The 17,886-nt window shown below is 47.1% G+C and overlaps 1 protein-coding gene across 3 annotated transcripts in view; it reads right to left on the minus strand.

Moving 5' to 3' along the window:
- Window positions 1-4,523: 4,523 nt before the first annotated feature.
- llgl2 (LLGL scribble cell polarity complex component 2) overlaps window positions 4,524-17,886 on the minus strand; it is a 132,111-nt gene continuing 118,748 nt past the window's right edge. For all 3 annotated transcript variants that reach the window (XM_068004440.1, XM_068004439.1, XM_068004437.1), the window contains 7 exons: window positions 16,200-16,464; window positions 15,605-15,764; window positions 14,359-14,426; window positions 11,317-11,364; window positions 6,849-6,906; window positions 6,570-6,646; window positions 4,524-5,144 (listed from right to left, as the gene is read on the minus strand). In XM_068004440.1, the coding sequence (XP_067860541.1) occupies window positions 5,140-5,144; window positions 6,570-6,646; window positions 6,849-6,906; window positions 11,317-11,364; window positions 14,359-14,426; window positions 15,605-15,764; window positions 16,200-16,464 (681 nt within the window). In that variant the 3' untranslated portion in view covers window positions 4,524-5,139. The remainder of the gene's footprint in view (window positions 5,145-6,569; window positions 6,647-6,848; window positions 6,907-11,316; window positions 11,365-14,358; window positions 14,427-15,604; window positions 15,765-16,199; window positions 16,465-17,886) is intronic.

Raw genomic sequence — 17,886 nt, forward strand, 5'->3', positions numbered from 1 at the left:
TCCCCATGCCCTTTAATATCCCACCCAGTCTAATCCCACTCTCCTGCTCACTCCCCACACCCTTTAATATCCCACCCAGTCTAATCCCAATCTCCTGCTCACTCCCCATGCCCTTTAATATCCCACCCAGTCTAATCCCACTCTCCTGCTCACTCCCCACACCCTTTAATATCCCACCCAGTCTAATCCCCCTCTCCTGCTCACTCCCCACACCCTTTAATATCCCACCCAGTCTAATCCCACTCTCCTGCTCACTCCCCACACCCTTTAATATCCCACCCAGTCTAATCCCACTCTCCTGCTCACTCCCCATACCCTTTAATATCCCACCCAGTCTAATCCCCTCTCCTGCTCACTCCCCACACCCTTTAATATCCCACCCAGTCTAATCCCCCTCTCCTGCTCACTCCCCATGCCCTTTAATATCCCACCCAGTCTAATCCCCCTCTCCTGCTCACTCCCCATACCCTTTAATATCCCACCCAGTCTAATCCCCCATCTCCTGCTCACTCCCCACACCCTTTAATATCCCACCCAGTCGAATCCCACTCTCCCCTCACTCCCCACACCCTTTAATATTCCACCCAGTCTAATCCCACTCTCCTGCTCACTCCCCGGACCCTTTAATATCCCACCCAGTCTAATCCCACTCTCCTGCTCACTCCCCATACCCTTTAATATCCCACCCAGTCTAATCCCCCTCTCCTGCTCACTCCCCACACCCTTTAATATCCCACCCAGTCTAATCCCACTCTCCCCTCACTCCCCACACCCTTTAATATTCCACCCAGTCTAATCCCACTCTCCTGCTCACTCCCCGGACCCTTTAATATCCCACCCAGTCTAATCCCACTCACCTGCTCACTCCCCACACCCTTTAATATCCCACCCAGTCTAATCCCCCTCTCCTGCTCACTCCCCACACCCTTTAATATCCCACCCAGTCTAATCCCACTCACCTGCTCACTCCCCATACCCTTTAATATCCCACCCAGTCTAATCCCCCTCTCCCACTCACTCCCCACACCCTTTAATATTCCACCCAGTCTAATCCCACTCTCCTGCTCACTCCCCACACCCTTTAATATCCCACCCAGTCTAATCCCACTCTCCTCACTCCCCATACACTTCAATATCCCACCCAGTCTAATCCCACTCTCCTGTCCAATCCCACTCTCCTGTTCAATTCCCACACCCTTTAATATCCCACCCAGTCCAATCCCACTCTCCCACTCATACTCCAAACCCTTGACAATCCCACCCGAGCTAATCCCATTCTCATCATTCCACATGACCTTCAATTCCTCCTAGTCTAATCTCTCTTCCCTGCTCAACCCCATGCCTTTTAATATCCCATCCAATGTATTCCCACTCATCTGATCAAACCCCATACCCCTTAATATCCCAGCCAGTCGAATCCCACTCTCATCACTCCTCAGAATGGTTAATAGCCCATTAGCCTAATCTCACTCCCCATATCCTTTAACATCCCCAGTCTAATCCCTCTCTTCTGATCACTTCCAATACCCTTTAATATCCCACTTACTTTAATCCCAATCACTTGCTCGTTCCCCGTCCCCTTTAATATCCCACCCAGTCTAATCCCACTCTCCTACTCAGTCCCATTCTCTTTAATATCCCACCCAATCTAATCCCACTCTCCTGCTCACTCCCCACACCCCTTAATATCCCACCCAGTCTAATCCCACTCTCCTGCTCACTCCCCTCACCCCTTAATATCCCACCCAATCTAATCCCACTCTCCTGTTCAATCCCCATACCCTTCAATAACCCACCCAGTCAAATCTCCCTCTCCTGCTCACTGTCCACACCCTTTAATATCCCACCCAATCGAACCCCACTCTCCTGCTCACTCCCCGTACCCTTTAATATCCCACCCAGTCTAATCCCATTCTCCTGCTCACTCCCCATACCCTTTAATATCCCACCCAGTCTAATCCCACTCTCCTGCTCACTCCCCACACCCTTTAATATCCCACCCAGTCTAATCCCACTCTCCCCTCACTCCCCACACCCTTTAATATCCCACCCAGTCTAATCCCACTCTCCTGCGCACATACGTGGGTTGTCCTATGAGGAGAGATTGAGTGGAACAGGCCGATATTCTCTAGTCAAAAGCAAAATACTGCAGATGCTGGAAATCTGAAATAAAAATGATGGAGAAGCTCAGCAAGTCAGGCAGCATCTGTGGGGAAAGAAACAGAGTTAATGTTTCAGGCCAAAGACCTTCCGCCAGAACTGGAAGATGTTAAATGAGTTAAAGTTTTTGAACAAGTACAGAACCAGGGAAAGGAGGGAGAGAAGAAAGAACAAAAGGGAAGGTCTGTGATAGGGTGGAGGGCAGGAGTGATTGAATGATGAAAGGGATGATGGTGGAAGGCACGGAGGGTGGGAATGGGACAGGTTGAGAAATAAAAGATTGATCAGGAGTAGCTGTAAATGGCAGCAGCAGAACCATTACCAGCACTAGCTGACCGAAAAAATGGGAGCAGTGGTTATGATCTGAAGTTATTGAAATCAATGTTGAGTCCGGAAGGTTGTAAAGTGCTCAAACAAAAGGAGTTGCTTGAAGAACAGCCACCTGCTCCCATTTTCTCGGTCAGCTAGTGCTGGTAATGGTTCTGCTGCTGCCATTTACAGCTACTCCTGATCAATCTTTTGTTCCTCAACTTGTTCCATTATCATTCTCCTTCCCTTGCACCATCATCCCTATCATCATTTAATCACTCGGGCTCTCCACCCGATCACAGACCTCCCCTTTTGTTCTTTCCTCCCCCTCCCCCTTTCCCTGGCTCTGCACTGACTCAAAAACTAACTGAACATCTTCCAGTTCTGACGGAAGGTCTTTGGCCTGAAATATTAACTCTCTTTCCTTCTCCACTGATGCTGCCTCAATGCTGAGCTTCTCCGGCATTTTCTGTTTTTATTCTATATTCTCTGGTGTTCAGAAGGATGAGAGGTGATCTCATTGAAACGTAGACGGCTTCACAGGGTAGATGCTGAGAGGCTGTTTCCCTGGCTGGGGAATCTAGAACGGGGGTGGGGGGTCTCAGTCTCAAATAAGGGACCAGCCATTTAGGACTGAGATGAAGAAAAATTTCCTCACTCAGAGGGTTGTGAATCTTTGGAATTCTCTCCCCCAGAGGGCTGTGGATGCTCAGTCGTTGAATATATTCAAGATTGAGATCGATAGATTTTTGGACACTAAGGGAATCATGGGATATGGGGACAGGGTGGGAAAGTGGAGTCGAGGTTGAAAATCAACCATGATCTTATTGAATGGTGGAGCAGGCTCGAGGGGCTGATCATGGCCGAAACCTGCTCCTATTTCTTATATTCTAACACTCTATTACCCTTAATATCCCATCCGGTGTAATCCCACTCGTCTGCTCAAACCACATACCCTGGAATATCCCATCCAGTCTAATTCCCCTCTCCTGCTCACTCCCCACACCCTTTAATATCCCACCCAGTCTAATCCCACTCTCCCACTCATACTCCAAACCCTTGACTATCCCACCCGAGCTAATCCCATTCTCATCATTCCACATGACCTTCAATTCCTCCTAGTCCAATCTCTCTTCCCTGCTCAACCCCATGCCTTTTAATATCCCATCCAATGTATTCCCACTCATCTGATCAAACCCCATACCCCTTAATATCCCAGCCAGTCGAATCCCACTCTCATCACTCCTCAGAATGGTTAATAGCCCATTAGCCTAATCTCACTCCCCATATCCTTCAACATCCCCAGTCTAATCCCTCTCTTCTGATCACTTCCAATACCCTTTAATATCCCACTTACTTTAATCCCAATCACTTGCTCGTTCCCCCCCCCCACCACCACCCGACGTCTCTCCTCCCCCCACCCCACCTCCGACTCTCCCTCCCCCCACCCCACCTCCGACTCTCCCTCCCCCCACCCCCCTCGCCACCGACTCTCCCTCCCCCCACCCCCCTCGCCACCGACTCTCCCTCCCCCCACCCCCCTCGCCACCGACTCTCCCTCCCCCCACCCCCCTCGCCACCGACTCTCCCTCCCCCCACCCCCCTCGCCACCGACTCTCCCTCCCCCCACCCCCCTCGCCACCGACTCTCCCTCCCCCCACCCCCCTCGCCACCGACTCTCCCTCCCCCCACCCCCCTCGCCACCGACTCTCCCTCCCCCCACCCCCCTCGCCACCGACTCTCCCTCCCCCCACCCCCCTCGCCACCGACTCTCCCTCCCCCCACCCCCCTCGCCACCGACTCTCCCTCCCCCCACCCCCCTCGCCACCGACTCTCCCTCCCCCCACCCCCCTCGCCACCGACTCTCCCTCCCCCCACCCCCCTCGCCACCGACTCTCCCTCCCCCCACCCCCCTCGCCACCGACCCTCCCTCCCCCCACCCCCCCCCCCCCCCGACCCTCCCTCCCCCCCCCCTCCCCCTCCCCCCCCCCCCTCCCCCTCCCCGACACCGACAGTGCTGTTGCTCTTTTCCGATCGGATGGACAGACACAGGCTCAATGTGAAAATGGTTTAATTTATTGGTCAGTAGAGTAGTGTTTACAGTGGCATTTCATTAGGTTTCTACTGACATGATTGGCTACAAAAATAGACTCCAGGAGGAGCACCTTTACTCACTAAAACCATTTTAAAGTATGAAAATATTTCCTCAATGTATACTACACTAGGTAAAACAATTACAGCAGCCACCAGGAACTAAATTATACATATATATTAAATATCACTAAATGTTCTGTAATTTAAAAAAAATTATTTCTACATTTTCACTTTCATTCAAAGATTGAGAACTCCCTTAGAAATATCTAAAACCATATAAAAGTCAGACAGTGGTATAAAGCTCCCCTATTAAAACTATTTGCACCCAGGCAGTTATTTAATTAAAATCCATCACATTCAGTGACTGTGCAAAGAGACAGGGAAAAAAAAAATGAGGAAAGTATTCCATGGAAAGGCTGAAGCAGGACATAGTGAGTTAGGCACTAAACGAGCTGGCATCTCCGCAAATCCCTCAGGGAGCTGCCTTGTTCCCAACGGGCACCCCTCCAACAGTAGGACATGTAGTGTTATGGCACAAAGCACATGATCGAGTGCTCCAGTCAGCATCAGTCACCGTCAATCTGTTCGCAAGAGAACATAAGAACATAAGAAATAGGAGCAGGAGTCGGTCATACGGCCCCTCGAGCCTGCTCCGCCATTCATGGCTGATCTTCGACCTCAACTCTACTTTCCCGCCCGATCCCCACATCCTTTTTTAAAAAATTCGTTCATGGGATGTGGGCGTCGCTGGCGAGGCCAGCATTTATTGCCCATCCCTAACTGCCCTTGAGAAGGTGATGGTGAGCCGCCTTCTTGAACCGCTGCAGTCCGTGTGGTGAAGGTTCTCCCCCAGTGCTGTTAGGAAGGGAGTTCCAGGATTTTGACCCAGCGACGATGAAGGAACGGAGATATATTTCCAAGTCGGGATGGTGTGTGACTCGGAGGGGAACGTGCAGGTGGTGTTGTTCCCATGTGCCTGCTGCTCTTGTCCTTCCAGGTGGTAGAGGTCGCGGGTTTGGGAGGTGCTGTCGAAGAAGCCTTGGAGAGTTGCTGCAGTGCATCCTGTGGATGGTACACACTGCAGCCACTGTGCGCCGGTGGTGAAGGGAGTGAATGTTTAGGGTGGTGGATGGGGTGCCAATCAAGCGGGCTGCTTTATCTTGGATGGTGTCGAGCTTTTTGAGTGTTGTTAGAGCTGCACTCATCCAAGCAAGTGGAGAGTATTCCATCACACTCCTTGATTCCCTTAGAGTCCAAACATCTATGGATCTCAGTCTTCAATATTCTCAATGACTGAGCATCCACAGCCCTCTGGGGTAGAGAATTCCAAAGATACACGACCCTGAGTGAGGAAATTCCTCCTCATCTCAGTCCTAAATGTCCGACCCCTTATCCTGAGACTATGCCCCTAGAAGGAGCAACATATTTATAGACAGACACATTCACTGCCAAACCCCCTTCACAAATCAGTTATTTGTACAAGGATCTGACAAGATACAGGAACCGTATTGATCTGAATTGAGATCAGCACAGTCTTGATCTTTTCCCCCCTTCATCTTATTACCTGTTAATGGGAGCACTCATTAGCTTTGTGAGGTGGCAGTCATGCAAGACACAGTGAGCTCCTGGAGTCGGAGTCTGGGTCGAGCTTTGTAGGGTCACTGCAAGTACAGTGTCACCTACAATGCATCTGACCAGCACAAATTGTGAGAACAGGGGGATCTCGAAGCAGGCGATTTCTCCCTTTACAACCTCCTCAGTGTCCCCAACGGGCAGAAGAGAGATTAAAAAGTCAGATTCCAATTGACATTGGCCTGGGAACCTGTTCCGTAAAATGCAATTAAAGGGGCAAGTATCCTGGTAGTCACTGGTTATCCAGGAGCCTTGTTAGTGCTAACTAGCAAAGTTCATTAGTTACATTCCTGGAGAACTATTTAACCCCAAGCTAACTTTTATAACCAATGAATTCCTTTGTCCTAAAATCAATGTGCTTACACTGTACCCACCTCCATTAATCATCCTTTGCCCCTGGGACTGTAAGCCAGACACATTCTTTGAATTCCTGTCCAGGTGTCCAAAACTCCTGCAATGAGAGAGAGTCATATTACTTACAAATCGATCAAATTCTACTGAGAGTTAGACGCCAGTACACAGGTATCACTTCAGCTCCTTCCCCTGTACACACAGTTTACTGGGAAGCTACAACATTTTCACAGGAACCTGTTGCACCTTCCCCCTGTCCCAGCACATCCCCCCACCCACCCTGCAATGGCTGGGATACCTACAATCTGTCAGTTAGAGCTGCCTCAGACTCCAGCGTGCTCTGAATCTCCAGCAGAACTCCTGGAAAACAAACGTCATGCAGTTAAAACACAATCAAATTCACACGTACACACCAGAGGCACGTTATACAAGTAGGTACACACCAGAGGCACGTTATACAAGTAGGTACACAACGGAGGCACGTTATACAAGTAGGTACACACCAGAGGCACGTTATACAAGTAGGGACACAACGGAGGCACGTTATACAAGTACGTACACAACGGAGGCACGTTATACAAGAACGTACACACATATGCTGGAGAGTTAAGGATTAATACTCAAATTAACCTGTATAACCATAAATAGTCAAGGAGCAGCAGGCTTTCTAGAAGGAAGGATGTATTATATGGTCTACTTCAAATGTCTGATAATGACCTACAAGGGATGCTTGTACAAAGAGGGAGTGACTGGGACGACATTGCCAATGATTGATTAATATACAACTTTAGTGACTGGTGTAGTAAACATAGGCAGAGGGATCAGTTAACCATGGTATAGAGTGGATGTTGAAGTAAATAAGCCATCAATAAACTGTTCTTGAAAGGTTCAGACAACAGGTAGAACAGGAAGTCTTGTTTATGCAACATACTTTGAAATAAGCAACTAAGATTGTTTACGTAAATAAGCTGCTCTTGAAAGAATCCAAGAGGTTTTATCTGTGAAATATACCTTTAAAGTAGGCAAATTGAGGTGTATAGGAGCAGAGGGTATTTCCAGAGTTAGTTGGGAGAGAGAGAGAGAGAGAGAGAGAGAAACCCGAAGCAGCTCGTGTATATGGTATAGATTGATCACCTGTACTGTATATGAATAAAGTCTGTTCCGTATACTCCACCATCATGTGTCTCGTACTTACTCAAAGTGTGTCATAGAATCATAGAAAGTTACAGCACAGGAGGCAGCAATTCGGCCCATCGTGTCTATGCTAGCCGAAAAAGAGCGATCCAGCTTAATCCCACTTTCCATGCCTCTACCACCCTCTCAGGCAGTGAGTTCCAGACCCCACCACCCTCTGGGTGAAAAAAATTCTCCTCAGCTCCCCTCGAATCCTTCTACCAATTACTATAAATCTATGCCCCCTGGTCACTGACCCCCCTGAAGGGAAATAGGTCCTCCCTATCCACTCTATCTAGACCCGTCATAATTTTATACACCTCAATTAAATCTCCCCTCAGCCTCCTCTATTCCAAAGAAAACAACCCCAGCCTATCCAATCTTTTCTCTCAACTAAAATTCTCCAGCCCTGGCAAAGGAGGAGATTGCGGGGGCTCTGACACATATATTCAGAACCTCTCTGGCCACAGGGGATGTGCCAGAGGACTGGAGAACTGCTAATGTAATACCATTATTCAAGAAGGGGAGTAGGGAAAAACCGGGGAACTACAGGCCAGTGAGCCTAACATCAGTGGTAGGAAAATTATTGGAAAAAATTCTGAAGGACAAAATTAGTCTCCACTTGGAGAAGCAAGGATTAATCAGGGATAGTCAACATGGCTTTGTCAAGGGAAGATCATGTCTGACTAATTTGATTGAATTTTTTGAGGGGGTGACTAGGCGTGTGGATGAGGGTAACGCAGTGGATGTGGTATACATGGATTTCAGTAAGGCCTTCGATAAAGTCCCCCACAGGAGACTGGTCAAGAAGGTACGAGCCCATGGAATCCAGGGTGCCTTGGCACTTTGGATACAAAACTGGCTTAGTGGCAGAAGGCAGAGGGTGATGGTCGAAGGTTGTTTTTGTGACTGGAAGCCTGTGGCCAGTGGGGTCCCTTGCTGTTTGTGGTCTACATTAATGACTTGGATATGAATGTAAAAGGTATGATCAGTAAGTTCGCTGATGATACAAAAATTGGTAGGGTGGTAAATAGTGAGGAGGATAGCCTCAGTCTGCAGGACGATATAGATGGGTTGGTCAGATGGGCGGAACAGTGGCAAATGGAATTTAACCCGGAAAAGTGCGAGGTGATGCACTTTGGAGGGACTAACAAGGCAAGGGAATACACAATGAATGGGAGGACCCTAGGCAAGACAGAGGGTCAGAGGGATCTTGGTGTGCAAGTTCACAGATCCCTGAAGGCGGCGGAACAGGTAGATAAGGTGGTAAAGAAGGCATATGGGATACTTGCCTTTATTAGCCGAGGTATAGAATATAAGAGCAAGGAGGTTATGATGGAGCTGTATAAAACACTGGTTAGGCCACAGCTGGAGTACTGTGTGCAGTTCTGGTCACAACACTACAGGAAGGATGTGATCGCTTTGGAGAGGGTGCAGAGGAGATTCACCAGGATGTTACCAGGGCTGGAGCGCTTCAGCTATGAAGAGAGACTGGGAAGATTGGGTTTGTTTTCCTTGGAGCAGAGGAGGCTGAGGGGGGACATGATTGAGGTGTACAAAATTATGAGGGGCACAGATAGGATGGATACTAAGGAGCTTTTTCCCTTCGTTGAGGGTTCTATAACAAGGGGACATAGATTCAAGGTAAAAGGCGGGAGGTTTAGAGGGGATTTGAGAAAGAACTTTTTCACCCAGAGGGTGGTTGGAGTCTGGAACTCACTGCCTGAAAGGGTTGTGGAGGCAGGAACCCTCACAACATTCAAGAAGCATTTGGATGAGCACTTGAAATGCCATAGCATACAAGGCTACGGACCAAATGCTGGAATATGGGATTAGAGTAGACAGGGCTGATGGCCGGCGCGGACACGATGGGCCGAAGGGCCTCTATCCGTGCTGTATAACTATGACTCTATGACTCGATAACATCCTCATAAATCTCCTCTGTACCCTCTCTAGTGCAATCACATATTTCCTGTAATGTGGTGACCAGAACTGTACACAGTACTCAAGCTGTGACCTAACCAATGTTTTATACAGTTCCAGCATAACCTCCCTGCTCTTATATTCTATGCCCCGGCTAATAAAGGAAAGTATTCCATATGCCTTCTTAACCACCTTATCTACCTGTCCTGCCACCTTCAGGGATCTGTGGACAAGCACTCCAAGGTCCCTCACTTCCTCTACACCTCTCAGTATCCTCCCATTTATTGTGTATTCCCTTGCCTTGTTTGCTCTCCCCAAATGCATTACCTCACACTTCTCTGGATTGAATTCCATTTGCCACTTTTCTGCCCATCTGACCCATTGATATCTTCCTGCAGTCTACAGCTTTCCTCCTCACTATCAACCACACGGCCAATTTTTGTATCATCTGCAAACTTCTTGATCAAGCCCCCCACATTCAAGTTCAGATCATTAATATATATCACAAAAAGCAAGGGACCTAATACTGAGCCCTGCGGGACCCCACTGGAAACAGCCTTCCAGTCGCAAAAACACCCGTCGACCATTACCCTTTGCTTCCTGCCACTGAGCCAATTTTGGATTCAACTTGCCATTTTCCCTTGGATCCCATGGGCTTTTAATTTTTTGACCAGTCTGCCATGTGAGACCTTGTCAAAAGCCTTGCTAAAATCCATGCAGACTACATCAAATGCTTTACCCTTATCGATCCTCCTTGTTACCGCCTCAAAAAGTTCAATCAAGTCAGTCAGACAACACCTTCCCTTAACAAATCCATGCTGACTGCCCTTCATTAACTCGTGCCATTCTAAATGACGATTTATGCTGTCCCTTAGAATTGATTCCAATAATTTGCCCACCACCGAGGTTAGACTGATTGGCCTGTAATTACTCAGTCTATCCCTCTCTCCCTTTTTAAACAATGGTACAGCGTTAGCAGTCCTCCAATCCTCCGGCACCACGTCTGTATCCAGTGAGGATTGGAAAATGATGGTCAGAGCCTCCGCTATTTCCTCCCTTCCTTCTCAACAGCCTGGGATACATTTCATCCGGGCCTGGCAATTTATCTACTTTCAAAGATGCTAATCCCCTTAATAATTCCTCTCTCGCTATGTTTATCCCATCCAATATTTCACACTCCTCCTCCTTAACTGTAATCTCTGTATTGTCCCCCTCTTTTGTGAAGACAGACACAAAGTATTCATTAAGAACCAGACCCACATCTTCCGCCTCCACACATAGGTTACCCTTTTTGGTCTCGAATAGCCCCTACTCTTTCCTTAGTTATCCTCTTTATCTTTATGTATTTATAAAACATTTTTGGGTTTTCCTTAATTTTACTTGCCAATATTTTTTCATGCCCTCTTTGCTTTCCTAATTTCCTTTTTAATTTTACTCCTGCACTTTCTATACTCCTCTAGGCTTTCTGCAGTATTGAGCTCTCAATATCTGACATAAGTGTGTCGTTGAGAACCAAAGAAGGAAGGAGGTCAACAACACACAGGCCAGAGGCGGGCGGGCGCACACCAGAGGTGCGTACACACGTCCAGACAGACATATACACACAGGCCAGAGGCATGCACACACACACACACACACACACACACATTGGAAAATCTGAGCGACTGTACTTACTCTCATCATTAAGTAGTGCATGTTCCATGATCTCCCCAGCTTTCCTCCCTGGAAGAAGAAATTGTAGATCCATTCAAGAGGTCACTGAAAACTGGGTGAAATAGCACCCAATATTCTTATGTATATGTATATATACATTTATTTATTTAATAGTATTATTTTATACTACTTAGGAGGCATATCTAGGCGAATACTCATACTCAAAAACTAAGAATAATTTTCCAGTACAAAACTGTAATATAAAGTTCCCCCAGATTTGTTGAGGGAGGAAGTTCTCAGGAACCAAACCCTCTATCCTGCTCTTTCCTGCCCGTTGGTATTGTTCAATATTCCAGGGAATTATCAAAGTCCATGATCAAAGCAAGACTTTGGGGCCTGTTCAAGGAGTTTGCCACAGTCAGTTCTTTGTTCAGTGATGGAGACGCTGAGTGAATGACCCAAGTTTACAAAGAGTATAGAAGTCACAAAAATACCCACACTACACGTGTGTCATGAAGTTACGAGACACCCAGTGTCTGAGGCGAGAGTTAGGCCAGAATAAAACCATTACTGTACAATGGGTCAGACATGGCTTTCACTGACTGTACCACCAGCCAAACCCCTGTGATGCCTCAATTGCCCAGTCTGTGCTGAACAAGTATGGAAGTACAATTTCAAAATTTGTGGATGACACTAAATTGTGGCGTGTAGTTAAACAAAGGAAGAATGTGTCAAAATGCAAGAGATAATTAATAAACTTGTAGAATGGGTGTGTAATTGGCAAATGAGTTTCAATATAGAGAAGGATGAGGTGGTGTGTTTTGGTAGGAAGAATAGGGAGGGACACATACTGCTTGGATAATAAGAGTCTAAATGGGATAGAGGAGCAAAAGGATCTAGGGGCACAGATACACAAATCACTAAAAGTAGCGACGGAGGTTAATAAGGCCATAAAAAATGCAAGTCAAGCACTAGGGTTCATTTCCAGAGGGATAGAATTGAAAGGGATAGAATTATGATAAACTTGGAAAGAACCTTGGTTAGACTACACTTGGGAATACTGTGCACAGTTCTGGTCTCGATATTGATGACTACATCTTCCAGTTCCGACCAGAAACATTAACTCTGCTTCTTTCTCCACAGATGCTGCCTCACTTGCTGAGTATTTCCAGCATTTGCTGTTTTTAATTCAGATTTCCAGCATCCGCAGTATTTTGCTATTAAATGTTGGTGGTCAGAGGGATTTGGGTGTCCTTGTATGTGAAGCACAGAAAGTTAACATGAAGGTACAGCAAGCAATTAGGAAGGCAAATAGCATGTTAGCCTTTATTAAAAGGGGGTTGGAATATAAAAGTAACGAGGTCTTGCTGCAATTATATTGGGCTCTGGTGAGAACACACCTGGAGTACTGTGTACAGTTTTGGTCTCCTTACCTAAGGAAGGATATACTTACCTTAGAGGGGGTGCAACGAAGGTTCACTAGATTGATTCCTGGGATGAGAGGGCTGCCTATGAAGAGAGATTGAGTAAAATGGGCCTATACTCTCTGGAGTTTAGCAGAATGAAAAGTGATCCCATTGAAACACATAAGGGCTTGACAGGATAGATGTTGAGAGGCTGTTTCCCCTGGCTGGAGAGTCTAGAAAAAGGGGACATAGTCTCAGGATAAGGGGTCGGCCATTTAGGACTGAGATGAGGAGAAATTTCTTCACTCAGAGGGTTGTGAATCTTTGGAATTCTCTACCCCAGAGGGCTGTGGATGCTCAGTCGTTGAGTATATTCAAGTCTGATATCGATAGATTTTTGGACTCTAAAGGAATCACGGGATTTGGGGATCAGGCAGGAAAGTGGAGTTGAGGTTGAAGATCAGCCATGAATGGTGGAGCGAGCTCGAGGGGCTGGATGGCCTACTCCTGCTCCTCTATGTAAATAGCGTCTTTCACAACCTCAGGATGTTTCAAAGTGCTACACACCAACTAAGTACTTTTTGAAGTGTAGTCACTGTTGTAATGTAGGAAATTTTCACAGCAAGCTCCTACAAACAGCCAGATGATCTGCTTTAGTGACACTGATTGAGGGATAAATATTGGGCAGGTCACTGGGGAGAACTCCGCTGCTCTTCTTCGAATTAGTACCATGGGATTTTTACATCCACCTGAGAAGGCAGACAGGGCCTCGGTTTAACGACTCATCCGAAAGACATAGTTTTTATTCTTTGTTCTCGGGATATGAGTAACACTGATAAGGCCACAATTATTGACCTTTAATGCTGTGAGGGACATCATAATGTGGGACTGGAGTCACATATAGCCCAGACCAGGTAAGGACAGCAGGTTCTCTTCCCTGAAAGACATCAATGAACCGCTGGGTTTATGACAATCCAACAGTTTCACGGTCACCATGCTGGTGCCACAAATTGTCAGATTTCACTGAATTTGACAGCTTGCCGTGAACTGTCAACCTCTGGGCTGCTGCTGTGCCCAACATGACTTCTAGAGGGAGCATCTGGATAGTGATGAGGCCTGGAAACTTATTATAGCAGGGGAGGGAGAGGGAATGAATGAATTCAGGAGAAACTTCTTTACCCAAAGAGTGGTAAGAATGAGGAACACGCTACCACAAGCAGCAATTGAGGCGATTAGCATAGATACATTTAAGGGGAAGCTCGATAAACACACGAAGGAGAATAGAATAGAAGGGTATGCTGATTGGGTTAGATGAAGTAGGGAGGGAGGAGGCTCACGTGCAGCATAAACACACATAGTCCAGATGGGCTAAATGGCCTGTTTCTGTGCTGTAGTTTCAATGTAACTTGATTTAAGGTGCAATGGATGCTACAATTAGCCAAGGCTAAGAGGAAAGGGAAGTTCTCAGGCCTGATCGCCAGCCAAATACTCTCTCCACAGGGGGAGCGGGAGCGAGCCAGACAGACAGCACCAATGATGTCAGGATTGTAATTTGTGTGTTTGTCAATCCAGTGGCACTGGGGATATATGGAAGGCAGACCTTTTCCCACTTGTAACAATATTCTCAGAAGAGGTTGAGTTGATCAGATTGACTTACCATCCCCCTCACTCCCGACGCTAGCTTGCCTGCTCAATCCATATGTCTGCTGTGACTGCACCGTTTCCCTGTGAATCAACAGTTATCAACATTCTTTTAAAGGGTGACCATGTCTCCAGTTGATGCATGACTGACACACAGATTCAATGGGAGTGGATTGGGGACTCTCACTAAACACATGGGCAGGAGTTATTTGGCTGCAGGACATTACAAGTCCCTGGGGCAATTCAAATACACTAAGATGTGGAGCCTGCAAACAGAAAGAACTTGTCTTTGGATAAACATCTTTCATGTCTTCAGAATATCCCACAGAACTTCAAAGCCAATCAATTATTTTGAAACTTTATGTAGATCAACACAACAGCCAATTTATTTTGCACAGCAAGATCCCACAAAGAGCAATGAGGTGAATGATCAGTTGGGGCTGGTTGAAGGATGAATGCTGAACAGGACACAGAGAACTCCCTAATCCTCTCTCAATAACGTATTGGGATCTTCAACATCCACCTAAGCCAGGGCTTTGGTTTAACATTTAAAAAATGTTTCTTCTCACACTCAATGCAACTGTACTGAAGTGTCAGTGTGGACTATGTGCTCAAGTCTTGGAGTGAAGCTGAACTCCACAACTTTCTGACTCAGACAGGAGTGCTACCCACTGAGCCAAGCTGACGTAAGCTGCAGAGTGTGCCACTCAATGGAGTTCTGTTACAGCACTCCCAGCCATCCTTCTGCATTGTGGCATCTGGAGACTGTTTACAGATACACTCTCTCTAGACCACATTAGGCACATCACTCTCTTTCCAGGTCAGACTTCTGTGCTTTACGTGTATTAGCAGTAACCAAGGCCAACGGACAACAGCCTAAAGAATTTTAGGTCGAGTAACGGGTCCAGCCCTGCTCTCAGCATGAAAATGAGTCCAGACAGACCATGGAGAATGGTGACTGCATTGGATCTCCAGACGATGCCCCAGTCAGCAGACAGTGAGCAGGAGCAGCCGGTCAATGTCACACAGCATCCTCCAGCTGGAAAACCTCCACTGAACTACAATTCTGCACATCACCCAACAGGTGCACACACCCGGTCGACCAGCCTGTATTCCTCTCCCCGGTGACAGGAAGCACCGCTAAATGACGGGGCCAGTGGGATTAAACAAATCTGACAGGCAGTTTGACTTTCATCTCCCGAGCGAAACGGTCTCCACTCGATGTCTGGGGTTAGCGGCTGGGCTGTGCGCATAAAGCTTACCTGGAGCGGGCTTTCGTTAAGGCTCCATCTTGCCCTGCTCTTTGGTGGGAAGTCCTGGTTCCAACTCCCTCATCGATGTCAACGATGCACCTTGGTTCCACCACCCACTTCGATGAAACGGAGAACCTCTCAAACTCGGAGGGAGAGATGAGGTAAAAACCTGAAAATGGAGAAATCAGATATTGCGGGATTTGCAGCAAGTGATGTTCAGCTGACATGAATGTCGGGGTCGGGTCAGGGGCACGGCCAGGCCAGGCCCGAGCCAGGCTGAGCACGCTCAGAGTAAGGATTCTCGGTCTGTCTGTACGACCTGATTTAACCTATAAATGGGAAATATTGGTTCAACAACTGATTGTTCATAGAGATTAGGAATTTCTAGTTTTAAAATGAGAATTTTAAGGCTGCGCTTCCTTGAAAAACAAAACCTGGTGGACGTAGCTTGACTGAAGTACAGAACAAAGATGCAAAGATCATGTGAAGAGGTTGCTTTAACCACCTCCCAAAAAATACTTTTTTTGTTCGTTTTCAAACTGCCAACATGTTGTTTCCTCGATCAGAGGACACGGACGGGGGCAGGCGCGGACAGGGCCCTTACCTTGTCCAGACTTTGTGAAAACGCAGGATGCGATTCCACTGACGTCCTCTTTCCTGATGCACTCGTACCGAACTTGACTCTTGAGCGTAGGGAGAGAGATGACCTGGATATCACCGAGGTTTGTGAGGACCAGGAGCCCATTCTCGCTGTAATCCTCCACGCGACTGCTGTTGAAACTGGCCACCGACACTTTCCGCACCCGGGATCCTTCCATTGCTGTCAGCTTCAGCTTGGTTCTCGTGCTGACTTTCGGTAGTGTGAATATCTGTCAACAGAGTGGAGCAGTTAGAGCGGGGCAGTGAGACCAGCCGATAGCACCAACCTTGACTCTCCGTGGTACGGGACAAGTGTGTGGGGAGGTCGGACAGTGACAGTGCTGGCTCATGGCCAGAACATTTAACAGGCAAGTGAAAGAAAAGCATTAACTGAAGACTTTGGCACATGTAGGAAACAGAGAGGAGCAGAGGGAACCGCATTAGTGCTCAGTCTGCACCTTCTCAAAGACTGGTCCGCTCAGTAATGGTGTACATAGGATCAAAATATATCCAAACCAAGCGGGCGGGGAAGAGGGGGAGTCCCAGGGATATAATAGCCAAATCATAGGACCGCTGAGCAGCATGAAGGAGAAAGTGATGTTGTATTTGTCTCAGACATTAGTTAGGCCACGGTTAGAGTACAGTGTGCATTGTGCAGTTTTAAGCACAAGAATATTAGAGCCATGGAAAGGGGACAGTGAAGATTCACGAGAATGAGACTGGGAAATAATCATTCTAAAAGAGGTGGCTGCAGAGATAATGGATGCATTGGTTTTGATCTTCCAAAATTCCCTAGATTCCAGAATGGTCCCCATGGATTGGAGGGTAGCAAATATAACCCCACTATTCAAGAAAGGAGGGAGAGAAAAAACAGGGAACTACAGGCCAGTTAGCCTGACATCAGTTGTGGGGAAAATGCTAGAATCTATTATTGAAGACGTAGTAACAGGGCACTTAGAAAATCATAATATGATTAGGCAAAGCCAACATGGTTTTATGAAAGGAAAATAGTGTTTGACAAATTTATTAGAGTTTTTTGAGGGTGGAGATAAAGGGGAACCAGTGGATGTATATTTGGATTTTCAAAAGGCATTCGATAAGGTGCCAAATAAGAGGTTGTTACCCAAGATAAGGGCTCATGGGATTGGGGATAATATATTAGCATGGATTGAGGATTGGTTAATGGACAGAAAACAGTAGGAATAAACAGGTCATTTTCAGGTTGGCAGGCTGTAACTAGTGGGGTGCCGCAAGGATCAGTGCTTGGGTCTCAGCTATTTACAATCTATATTAATGACTTAGATGAAGGGACCAAGTGTAGTGTATCCAAGTTTGCCTTTATTGCAAGGGGGTTGGAGTACAATCATATAGGGCTCTGGTGAGACCACACCTAAAGCACTGTGTACAGTTTTGGCCTCCTTACCGAAGGAAGGATATACTTGCCTTAGAGGCGGTGCAATGAAAGTTCACTAGACTGATTCCTGGGATGTCCTATGAGGAGAGATTGAGTAGAATAGGCCTATATTCTCTGGAGTTTAGAAGAATGAGAAGTGATCTCATTGAAACATATAAAATTCTTAGAGGGCTCGACAGGGTCGATGCTGAGAGGCTGTTTCCCCGGGCTGGAGGGTCTAGAACTAGGGGCCATTGTC

Source organism: Heptranchias perlo, chromosome 23 (assembly GCF_035084215.1).
Source record: "Heptranchias perlo isolate sHepPer1 chromosome 23, sHepPer1.hap1, whole genome shotgun sequence".
Lineage (NCBI taxonomy): Eukaryota > Metazoa > Chordata > Chondrichthyes > Hexanchiformes > Hexanchidae > Heptranchias > Heptranchias perlo.